Source organism: Herpailurus yagouaroundi, unplaced genomic scaffold (assembly GCF_014898765.1).
Source record: "Herpailurus yagouaroundi ecotype Mexico unplaced genomic scaffold, PumYag 184, whole genome shotgun sequence".
Classification (NCBI taxonomy): Eukaryota; Metazoa; Chordata; class Mammalia; order Carnivora; family Felidae; genus Herpailurus; species Herpailurus yagouaroundi.
The window spans coordinates 33,530,303-33,542,218 of record NW_024412415.1 but is presented as its reverse complement, the minus strand read 5'-3'; the positions used below and the strand labels follow the sequence as shown (position 1 = coordinate 33,542,218).

At 51.7% G+C, this 11,916-nt stretch overlaps 1 protein-coding gene across 5 annotated transcripts in view; it reads left to right on the top strand.

Moving 5' to 3' along the window:
- Positions 1-11,916, top strand: part of ANP32A (acidic nuclear phosphoprotein 32 family member A) — a 39,336-nt gene that overhangs the window by 3,091 nt on the left and 24,329 nt on the right. Inside the window, exons 1-2 of one of the 5 annotated variants that reach the window (XM_040493097.1) lie at positions 8,658-8,721; positions 9,999-10,178. The exons of 2 other annotated variants lie outside the window; for them this stretch is intronic. In XM_040493097.1, coding sequence (XP_040349031.1) covers positions 10,060-10,178 — 119 coding nt within the window. In that variant the 5' untranslated portion in view covers positions 8,658-8,721; positions 9,999-10,059. Of the gene's footprint in view, positions 1-203; positions 306-1,106; positions 1,131-8,657; positions 8,722-9,998; positions 10,179-11,916 lie in introns of those variants that run through there. 2 more of the 5 variants (XM_040493093.1, XM_040493096.1) reach the window with 2 other exon arrangements.

Below are 11,916 nucleotides of genomic sequence, written 5' to 3'. Positions count from 1 at the left end.
GGGGGCAGGGGCGGCCGCCGGGGCCCTGCTCGCCTGTGGCACGACTGCCGGGCGCCGGGCTGCCATTTTGTCACTGTGGCTGTTGTCGCTGTGTATGTGGGGGGGGGGGGATGGTGGGGGTGGTGTGCGGAGTCTTGCGCCATCGCCCCGACGGCCCCGGACGTGGAGGCAGCAGGGGAAGCCGGCTCCGGGGACCCCCGGTCGTGCTGTGGGCCCCGATGGGGTTTTCTTCCCCGAGACAACGGCCTGAGGCTTGGTTGGAGCGTCGCGGCGGCGGTCGCCCAGGGAGGGCGACGATCCTCCCCGCAAGTGCTCCCCCCACCCCCCATCGCTCTCCCTACCTCCCCCACCCCCTCTTCTTTCCAGTGTTTCGCCCTTCCTCCTGCTGGCGTTTTCAGACGTAGTTAAATGTGGCCCTAAAGACGTACTGGTCGCCCGGGTGTTGGCTCTTTCGGAGAAACTGATAGGAGGGTCGGGGGAGAAATTAAACATGAGGTTTCTTTTTCGGGAGGGGGGCGCGCGCGACTCCAGCGGCCCTGACTGGAGCCAAGGACAGCAGCCGCTTACCCGGGAGGGACGAGTTGTCGATGTGTTGGGGAAACGCCCTCCGGGGCTGGGCTCTCCGGGAAGGTAGGTCGCGCCCCGTGTTTCAGGTGGGTTTTACAGCGCCCTGCAGTCTGCGAGGGGAGGCCCCCCTCCACCCCAGTTTTCCACTGCCCCTCCCCCTTTTATTTTTGCCTTGGGGAAGGCAGTTCACGGTAGTAACCCTAAACCGAAAAGAGAAGGGAATAAGGTTTGCTTTTTTAAAAAGTAAGCGATGTCTTTCTGCCGACTGCCTTTCTGCGTCACGTCTCTGGCTTCTCTCCGGGACTTTTTAAAAGCCGATGTCAGTGCTGGTTAAGCACCTCTCTGGTTAAACTCTGGTGTCTGCGTGAGACTAGCTTTGATGGCAGTGCCTGGCAAAGGCTGCCCAGGAAGCCAGGTTTAACTTTGACCTTTGGAATACGTCGCATGATGTTTTCCAGACTACTGCCTAATTGGGTTCATGTAGCCTGATATTAACTCCAGTTTATGCAAGCCAACCAAGGATCCACAGGCAGAAAATTGAGCTGGGGCTCCGGATGGTCATGGTCAGTGATTTTTGTTCCTGGATTGCTGCTGCTGGTGGTAGTTTTGAGTCTGGGGGCTCCATAGTGAAGGTGGGTTTTGGAGCTGCACAGACCTCTGCGTTTGAATTCTTCTGGCCAAAAAGAGGGAGGGTAAGTTAACCTGTCCCTGTGATCTTGGGCAGGTAACCTAACCTCCTCTTTAAACCTTCATTTCCTCATCTTTACAAGGGGACTAGTCAGCTGGTCTAATGAGTAAGTGACAAAAGTGGCTTCTTCTGGCCGTCAGGTGCCCAATATGCGATAGTGTTGGTCTTGGAGAGATAATAGAGCACAACTCTGAGCTTCTCTGCAGTTCTGGACAACAACAACCACCACGACAACAATAATAATAGCGAATGCTTACACAGCACCATGCTGTGCCTGGCACAATTCTAAGTGGATTATACAGATCAATTAATCTAGTCCCCACAGCAGCACTGTGAGGTGTAGGTACTGTTATTATCCTCATATTACACACAGGGAAATTGAGGCATAGAGAGCTTATCACAGCCAGTCTGCATACTCATCATCTTACTCTCTGTTCCATCTCCTGAAGCACCTTTTTATTTTTATTTTTTTGATCAGACACTAAGGGGAGAGCTTTTTCTTCTCTGGCTTTAAAATAGTGCCACCTCATGAGAGATTGAGTTTCCTGTCATTTAAGGTATTGAAATGAACCCTGGACGGCCTCCTGCTTGAAGATACTGAGGTGGGTGGTCAGGACCGGGGGGGCTCTGAATTGTCATTTTAAGGAGGGAAGCCATACACTTTCCGAGTTTGGTTCAGAACATCACATCTGTTTAGGCTGAAATAAGTCTGTCCTTTTAGATATTGGGGTACACATTTTAGTAATGAGAAGACTCTTAGGCAGTGGTTTGTATGGGATCCTGCATGGAATGCATTTTCTGTTTTTATTTGTCACCATCTGCATCCAAAAAACTGAAGAGAATTGGCATGTCCTCTTACCTTACCTAAGATGTGGTATACTAGTAACAATTCATGGATCATCTCACTGAACTCTCCTAATGACTAATTAAGGGTAGGCAAAGCTGTGTGACATCCTCCATGTTGTGAGGGTGGTCACAGTATGCAACACAGTTGGGTTCTCCTCCTACTGTAAAACCAGAGGCCTCTTTGGTTGGAAATTAGGGACTTTGAGAGTTGTGTAGTCCATCACGTCCCAAACATGGCCCATCCATCATCAGAATCACCTAGGGAGCATGTAAAATGCAGATTCCTGGCACCCCTAGATGTTGGGTTAGCACAAGTGCTGTCAAATTCAGGGTCAGCTGCCTGTTTTGGTATCATGAGCTAAGAATAATCTGTACATAGAAATACTGCAATTTGATGATGTGGAACGCTTAACTTTGAATTCCAATTATGTGAAATGTTATCCCTCCCCCCAAAAGAATTCCACTTGTCTCATTAGACCATCATTACCCTGACCCCCGAGTTGTATTTATTACAGATCTTAAGTTTCATCAATAAAAGAATTGTGGAAATTTGTTTTCTGTCATTATAAAAGTGCCTGTGTTGTATTGTTAGTTTTGCCTCTAGGTAAAGTTTACTACCTGGCCCTTTACAGAGAAAGCTTGATGATCCCTTTCTTAGTTGGGGGAAGAGAGGGCTGGGATCTGGATTTTTTTATTTTATTGTTTTTAATTCTTAAATTTTTTATTAAGCGTGTGGCAGACCATTCATTTGGGTGGTGCTTTAGGAGTGTTTCCAAGTTCTTTTGTGTGTGCCCTTTAACTAGTTGATGCCTAGTGGAAATTGGCTTTGATCCAAGAACCTCCATCAGAAGAGAAATTGTCCTCATTACCAGTTCAGAATTGAGTGCCCCTTCTATCTAGAAGTTCTTCTGTGTAACCAACTAAAATTCTTCAGCTTGCATACTCCGTATTTCAAAAGGGTGTTGTGTATCTTGTAGTTCTATGGTTACTCTTCAATTTCAAATGTCTTCTCAGAGCTTTGAGGCCTGCAGAAGGTGCAGCAGCTGTGTCCTCCATGGCTGACATCAGACCCTCAGAACACAGATCATTGAAAGCCACAGATAATCCTGAAATCTCTGGTCCTGCCCTGCTGCTCTCCCACCATGCATGTTTCCTGGGGAACACACCCTCAACAAAGTGGCTTTGAGTTTCAGAGCCTTCTTCCTACCTCTAGCCACTTGTGCCCGAGCTAATGAGCAGAGGGAACAGGAATAAGACTGGCCAGGCTGAGGGGAGGAGGAGATAAATCCAAGGGGAAGAATCCCAGTCCCCACAACTTTGGCGTATGCTTTAAGGACAGAGGACTGCAGACCCAGGTCCCTGTCTTGTCCGCTTTTGCACCACCAGCCTTTCAAGGTGACTTATGCTAGACTACACAATCCTTTTTATTTGTAATACAGGCACCTAACTGAGCTTTGGGGGCTGGCCATCCCAGAGCCTCCGTCGGAATGAATGATCCCACGTTGAAATAAAAAACTCGGGGACTGTTGGTGACCCTTTATGGATATCGTATCGGCTACTCATCAGGCGACTCCTCCCCCCTGTGCCTGCCCCCTCTACCTTGGTGTCTCTGCCTGGGAGGGGAGCACAGAGCTTGTTGCTGAGTGGTGAGGAGCCCTGGTCACATGAGCTTGGTTGGCCCAGTTGTTTGGCCTGAGTTCTGAGACGAAAAGGAGGCTCATTACTCTGCTGTCCAGAGGCGGCCACTCCCTCACAGATGTGTACTGCCGTGTCTCCCCACCCCGTTTTGACCTGCCCACCCCCTGCCCTAGCTAGTTGTCTCGGCTCCTGGGGAAGTGCACTCCACCCATTCCGCATCACCACTGCTTTCCTCCCACAAATACAGAGAAAAAGGGGCCTGACTTTGAATCTTAGAATCTTACGTTACATTGAAATACAATTGTACACATGATAAATCCCCAACAATGATGTTTTCATTAAAGGGATGGAGTTGGGCAGGGATGGAGAATTGCGAAGGCACCTGTTACTCAGAACTTGTCATTTAATAAAATTTGTTGAAACAAGATGAGCCAAGCACCCGTGGCCCTGGGCCACCTGCCCGGACGTGGAAACAGCCTCCTTACATAGAACCAGTTGTCCTGATGATATTTGTTAATACAAAGACTGTAAACAAGATAAAATATCTTTGTCCTCCCACACTAGTCCCTGTCTTGTGCCCAGTGAGCCACACCCTGCAACCCCCATCCATCCACTCGCATTTATTTTGTTTTAGCCCCACGGCTGCCCTGGGACGCTCATCTATCTTCTCTACCAGAACTTGCCCTAGGCAGCAGATCTAAAAGATCAGCTTACTCCTCCACTATCACTTACCCTAATGTGGATTAAAGTCAAGGCTGTCTTTCCCAGAGATATTTGCGTTTGGAGATTCCGGTTTGGTGAGCAAATTAGCAGAGGGCTATTAAAGACTTGGGTGCTGTTCTCAGTTTTGCTATTATTAACTAACTTGGACAAGTTGCTGGGCTTCTTGGGGCCTCTCTGTCTCCTTCACTCTAAAATGAGAGTATTGAATTGGATTGGTGACTTTCAAACTTCTTGATCCTAACAGTAAAAATATGTTTTGCACCACTACCCAGTAGGTATATACGTACATATGTTCTACCAGCAAATGACAAGACGCTTCCTTACTACATGTAAAACATTTCTGTTCATTAAAAAAAGTGTGCTGGCTTTGACCCATAAATTGATCACGTCACTTGTTATTGTTTGAAAGACATTAAAAGATGAGTGTTAAGCTTCCTTCGCACTCAAATACTTGGTGGTTTGATTTGGGGGAATGAGGGAATGCCATGTGTAGCTTTGTGAACTCCCTCCATTGAGGGTCAATAGTGATTTCTCCAGCTTTTAAGCCAGCTCGAGGGGCACCTGGGTGGCTCAGTCCTTTAATGTCTGACTTCGGCTCAGGTCATGGTCTCAGTGAGTTCGAGCTCCGCGTCGGACTCTGCTGTCAGCACAGAGCCTGCTTCAGATCCTCCTCTTTACCCCCCACCCCCTCCCCGGCGGGGGCTCTCTCTCCCTCGCTCTCTCAAAATAAAAAAAAAAAAAAAAAAAAAAAAAAAAAAAAAAAAAGCTGCTTGTCCCTGGGTCCCATGTTCTCCAACTGCACACTCTCTCCTTAGTTCTAGCTCTTTCCCACCCCAAACCTTCTCATGGCATTAAGGAATCCTTATCCTAAATTCCTACCCCCAAGTGGATGCCTTCCAAGGTTCCTGGTTGTGCCAGTGGCCCTCAGCCAAGCCTGTTCCTCCAACCCCTTCTCTCCACGCTCACCACCCAGTGCCTTCCATCCTTCAGGTGCCACACACTGTGCAGGTTGCCTGAGGCCTGGCTTCCACGTTTTCCAGCGTGGAGGAGAGACTTGCAGGGTGAGGGGGGTGCCTTTGGCTTCTGCTCCCACCCAGCCTGCCTGGGGGGTGCATCCTGTCTCCCCTACTTCCAGCCATGGCACTTGGGCAAGCCCCTTCACCTCACAGCGCCTCCCTCCTTTTGTCTCTGTAACGTGATGATGTGATAGTACCTTACCCCACGGTAAGCACTCAGGAAACCAGAACTGTCATTGGTATTATGCTCTGTCCCACTGGAACTGCATAGTTGGCATTCGCTTTAAAAAAAACAACAAAAAAACACCCCATACGTTAACAACACACATTATATTAAAAAGTAATGTTCGTTTCAGTGAGAAAAGAGGTTAGAAGCTAGAGATTCTTAACTTGGCAGAAGTCTTTTCCCCACGAGCAAGCAATTCAGTAGTAAACGCGTGGCTTCTGGATGTGAGTATAGCTGCACATCTAACCATCACAGAGCAGCCCCAGCCATGGGTCCCAGGTAGTCTGTGCAGAGGGCAAGGTCACCACTCTCTCTCTCCCGGACGGGGCGACGGCACTGTTCCTCACCGCCCTCCCAGCCTGCCCCCTTGCTGGCCACCCCCGCCTTCATGGAAAAGTGACGCCTGGTTTCCTAAGAAATGCCTAGCCGGAATCTGTGCCCCACTCAGGTGTCCTCGGTGTCTTGCCCTGGGCACCTATGCCGCTCCTCTCCTTCGGACCATTTCAGTCTTGTGGTGTTTCTCCAGTCTTCCAGCCAGCAGAAAACCTCACTTGATTCTGTGTCACCGTGGCTGCTGCCTAGCTCTGTCTTCCCATTTACAGTCAGACTTCCTGAGTTGTCTAGAACCACCTTCTCCATTCCCTCACTTCTCTCACACCTCAACCCTCTTCCGTCTGCCTTGCTTCCTAAACAGCTCTAAAGAGACAACTTCACTGTCGTCTTCTACATCACTCCTCAGCAGCATTTGCACCCTTGACCTTCATGAAACGGGTTCCCTCCCGCGCTCCCTTTCTCCAGTATGTCTCCTACCGCTCTGGTCACTCCTCGTTTCTAGTGTCCCTTGCCCTCCTCTCTGTGGCCACGAAGCATTTTGCCCACTCGGGCCTTGGGCCCTCTCGGTCTGCATTCCCTCCACACCATGTGGTGTCCTCCCGCCCTGACAGCTGAAAGGACCGTGCTCGCTCTGTGACTGATGGGTGCGTCCCCACCCTGGACTCCTGGCTAAGCTCGGGACCCACCCGATGTCTCCACCTGAGTGTCCCCAAATCACCCCACAAGCAAATGCCCAGAAAACCCATGACCTCCGTAACCCCCGTCCTGCCCTAGATGCGCCGCGACCTTCTATCCGTCACGAGTCCTGTCTATTCGCAATACATCGTCTACTGCCTGCCAGCTCATGTCCCTGCATCCACAGCCCCCTCGAGCCACGCTTCAGACTTGAGCCAGCATGCTCTCGCCGAAACACGGATGTAGTTGTGTCGCCGTGCTTCAAGTACGTGGTGTTCTTAGGAGAAGGTTCTGTAGGGACTGGCCACTGGTTGCCCTCATCGTTTCCCTCACCGCCTTGCCACGGCACTGGCCCCACTTACCGCCTTTATTCCTGCATATCTACTCCAGGCCATAACTGCCACCATCACCGACTTAGCGTCTAATTGTCTCCACCGGCTCCCTCACCCTCCACCCTCCTCAGCTCTGGGTCTGGTTCTTTTGTTATGAAACTCTTACAGAAATTTCCTTCACAGTGCTTCAGTTGGTAATTATACATTCCCGAATGTGAGTGTTTTAATTAGCATCTCTGTCCCCCTGTGTAGCCGCATGATTTCAAGGCCCTGCTTTTGGTACACATCACTGTGTGCTCTCGGAGCACAGCACTGCACTTGGCACATGGTGGGCATTCTAGAAATGAAGGTGAATGAAGAAACCAGGGTCCTTGCATGTTCTTGTCATTTTCATCGCCTTCTGGAAAGCCAAGCACAAGCCCCTGAAACAAAGCATCAGAAACAATGTAGGGTTTTTTGCCCACCAACCCCCTCCCCTCCAGCTCTCCCCTGGGTGAGTGTGAGCTCTTCCTCTGAGTGGGTGATTCACACTTTCTTAGCGCCCTGTGCTTCTCCGATTTTTCCGGTTTTTACATCTGAACCTCAGCCCTAGTTTGTCTACCTTTTAGTTTAGTGGATTATTCACACACAGCAAAGCAGAACACCAAAAAACTAATAAAACACAAAAGTATTTTTCAAGGTCCAAATAGTTTCTTCCTGCATGTCAGTGGATTGTGTTAGGAGACTACAACTCTACTCTGTGGCTTATTTTATTTTTAATTTGGTCACGAAAGTTCGTGCCATACAAGAAATGCCTGTACCTTACCAAGCACTCTTTCCTTACTCAGAACTTCCCAGCCCTGGTGTGTGATGGGTTAGGGGTGAAGAGTATTCTTTACCCTTCTTTGACAAGCAGGGAAGGTGCAGGGCTCTGCCTGAGATCCCCAGCAGAGGAAGCATCCGTTGCTCTGTGTTAGTAGGTGTTGTCTGGTTAGGCTGTGTGCACAGACCCACCAAAGTCCTCTCAGGCCATCCCGTAGGGTCCAGCGAAGGCAACCCCCTGGGCTGTTCTGCAGATGTCTTGTGAGGCTCAGACACGTCTGAGGTGAGAGCATTCCATTAGCAGAGTGGGAGTGAGGAGGCTTTCCCCCTAGTTGTCCTCCGGCTGGGAATAAGGAAAAGGCAGGGTTCTGCTGCGGGCTGGAAGAACAGGAATGGAGGGCCAGAGTGAAGTCTGGAGGAGAAAGGCCTGTGGTGTCTCTGTGAGCAACATTGTGCTGGGACTCTGCCGTCAGAAGTGTCCAGAAGGTCCAGGTCACTGGATTCTGCTGCGTCCCTCGGAGGTCGGGGGTGGGGGGGTGGTGGTGAGAGAGGAAGAGAGAGAGAGAGAGAGAGAGAGAGAGAGTGTGTGTGTGTGTGTGTGTGTGCGCGCGCGCGTGTGTGCGCGCGCACATAGGGGGCGGGGTTGAAGCAAGAACCTGTAATAGTAAATTTAAAAGGATTACAGATTTCTTCAGGGGCATGCATCCCGTGGAGGCCCTCATCCCCCATTATGTAACCAACTTTTCTGTAGCTGCTGGCCTCCCCAGCAGGCCCAAATGGCGTGGCTGTGAAGGGAGGGTGAGGGGAGCCCACTTTCACTGACACGGCCTGTGTGCCCAGCATCCAGAATGATGCAGGGAGTTCTGTGAATGCCACGTAAGTATCTGGGTAGCAGCTTGAATTTAGTGAATCCAGTTCCTATGTTCTGGATTGGGGGAAGGGCGGCGGGGAAGGGGGGTGGTACGCGAGCTGGGTGGGGAGTGGGTTGCAGACCAGTGGAATTGTGGTTTCTGTGGTGGGGTTGGGGAGATAGAGCATGGACAGGGGAAAGAATGCATGTGGCTAGAAAGGCAGATTTCAACCCCAGCTGTGTATCAGAACCACCAGGGGAGCATTTTAAGAAATTCCCAGGCTCCACCCAGCTACAGGATCAGTCTCCGAGGGTGGTGCCCAGTCGGTGTATTTTTAGACTGCTCTAAAGGGGGCTCTAAAGCACAGTTGGGAACCGCCACATTGAGGCAGGGTGCAGAACTCCACAGCAGGTAGGAAGAAGTAAAGTAAGTGGAGGTAAAAGACGAGGAAAATGGAGGAAGGAAAATGGGGAAGAGGAAAGAGGGGTCCAGAATCCCCCCGCCGCCGGGGTGTCGGGCTCTGGTCCTTGGCCTGGCCCCCTCACGGGCCTACATTCCGGCTCATCACACTTGGCACGTGAACCTGGACCTCACGGGGCTGCTACTGGAGTGTCGAGTGAGGTTTCCTGAGCAAGACTGCACTTGGCCCTTCCTTGATCTCCAGGGGACCTTTACGTAAGGAGGACGGGACCCCAGGGCCAAGCAGTCGGGTGTCTCGGGCAGGGCCCGAGCCGCTGACTGCACTGTTAGAGCACATCCAGCAGGTTTGAGCCTCAGCTACCTCGTCTGTAAAATGGTGACTGACAATAACGCCTGCTTGTTGTCAGGACCGAAAGAAATGTTTGTGCCGGGTGTGGGTCGCGGATAGCCCCTGAAGGCTAGTGGATTCTAACCAGCCCAGGCTTGAAGGAGTGTTTGAACAGGGTTGGGGAGGGGGCAGCCTGTCTGAAGAAGGCCCTTGCTCGGTGTCTGAGCCTGTGTGTGGCCGGAGCAATTTTGGGGAGAGCTGTCTTTGCCTGTCCCAGAAGGAGGCCTCCCCTGGAGCTGCTCAAGCAGGTGGGAGGGGGCTGGAGGAGCCCCGGGCAAGAGACAGCGACAGCCGGAATGCTTGCTTGCTTGCGAGCTGCAGACACCCCTGCCCCAGGGCCTCCCTCTCCCTGTGGAGTAGGGGTGACTGGGCTCTCTGCCTGGCTTCTCTTTCCTGGAGCACTTGCTCTGCCCACAGGCCCTCCTGCCTCTCAACTCCCCTCCTAGCTGCAGGACCCCAGGTGTGCCTCAGCCAGGCCTTTTTCATTCAGACAGCTCCCGATGGGCCTCCTCCAGGAAGTCTTCCTCTACTGACCAGGACGAAAGGGTGCGATTCATGTCCCTCCCAGGTGATGTCGAGATGCAGAAGTCCCCAGGACTTCCAGCTGTGCTCTCCTCTGCGCTAATTTCCATGGCACCTCACGTCCACTGTGGCTCAGCTCTCTGTGGGGTCAGGTTCGTGTCTCTTTATTCCCCCTGCCTGAGGGTGGCGTTGAGGGTTTGCAGAGACCTGAGGGTTTGCAGAGACCGGGGCAGCTCCCCTGCAGCTGGGGGCCCCAGGAAGGCTCTGTGATGATGTCATGTGTCTCCAGCCTCCCGCCTAGCTGCCTGTGGGAAGGATCTGTCTGTTCTGGCACAGGGGCCTGTTCCATATGGAGGGCCGGGAATTGGCCATCACAGTCACCCGGGGCGTTCCTGCCACTTCTGCCTGTCTCCTTTTCCCTACGGAGATTCGGGTGCACCCCGGGTGCAGGCTGGGAAGGGTGGGCAGGCATGCACTTTGGTACAGCTCCTCAGCTTTGTCTGGAAGGCTTGGAGAATCCTCTCTGCAGAGGTTGGCCTGCCGCCATGTTGAGTGGCTGTGCTCCTAGCCCCCGTCTAGTTTGCGGCTCTGTTGCAGATGTGCCTGTGTAGAGCTGGTGTGTCTGTCCTTTTAGGTGCACTCTGTGAGTCTCGGGAGGCTTCTCCCATAGCAGGGACCTCCCTCTAGGGCTGCTGTTCTGGGTGGAGGTGGAGGAGCTGCGGTCGTGGCAGCAGGAGTGGAATGCTCTCCTCTTAACAGTGAAGGAGTACGTGGTTCAGGGCAGGCATTTGGCCTCTGTAGGCACTTGGGAACCTTCCCTCAGTCCCAGCGGCCAGTGTGGTCACTGCCAGGAGTGGCCACAGGGGAGTGTCTAAAGTGGAAGTGCAAATGCATCTGTGAGTTTGACCAGGGGCCATAGACTCCAGCAAGGTCGGGATCCTGGTCTGCAAGGTGCCCACCGTACTGGCAAACCAGACTCGTCTCGGGCAGATGCTTCGTTAGTAGCCCTGGGAGGCTTATGACGGCCACAGATGTCTCTGGTGATAAACAGCACTTGGCCGGCTAGCGTCTGATGTTCACCAGAGTTATGAGGATGATTTCTGCAGATAGCAAATACTGTGGAGGGGTCATTCAATGCATCAATTTCACATATTGATTGAATGACCACTGTGCACCGGGTAGGCATTCTGCATGATGCAGCAGTGAACTAGACAAACTTCTCATCTGCGCTGCCCGTGCGGTGCTCCCATTCCATTGAGGGAGGTGGTCGGTAAAGAGTCACGATGCCTGTGTGCTAAGCCCCAAGAAGACAGAGCTGTGCTAAAGGGGGTGTGTGATCCAGGAGGGCCTCTCTGATGAGGTGGCATTTGAGCAATCACTCGGTAACCTACACTGGACACCTGGCCCCCATGAACCAGAACCTAAAGTATCTGATCTCAGAGTACCTACGAATCATCCTGCTGACGAGCAAGTAGAGGCCCAGCAAGGTTAAGGTGCAGATTCGTGAGGTGATAAGTAGGAAAGATGATGTGATAGAAGAGCGGGACAAAACATAAGTGGCCAGTACTCTGCTCACACCAGCGTTAGTCATTTCCCCAGGCCAGCTGACCACCCCCTGCCTTTTCATCCCAGAAGGTCTTATTATTCTCTTAAGGCTCTGGCTTTGAAAGATCCGTACTTGCAAATTTGCGTTTACTAACAATAGCAGATTTATTTTCTCATTTATGGCTGTGTGAGTCAGAGGGTGGGGGGGCACAAAGTTTAAACACATCTTGTAACTACTAGTGAGCCCTCTGGGCAAGGGCTGACCACCTGGTGTTGGTCTCTCCCTGCCTATTTTCTTTCTTTCTTTCTTTCTTTCTTTCTTTCTTTCTTTCTTTCTTTCTTTCT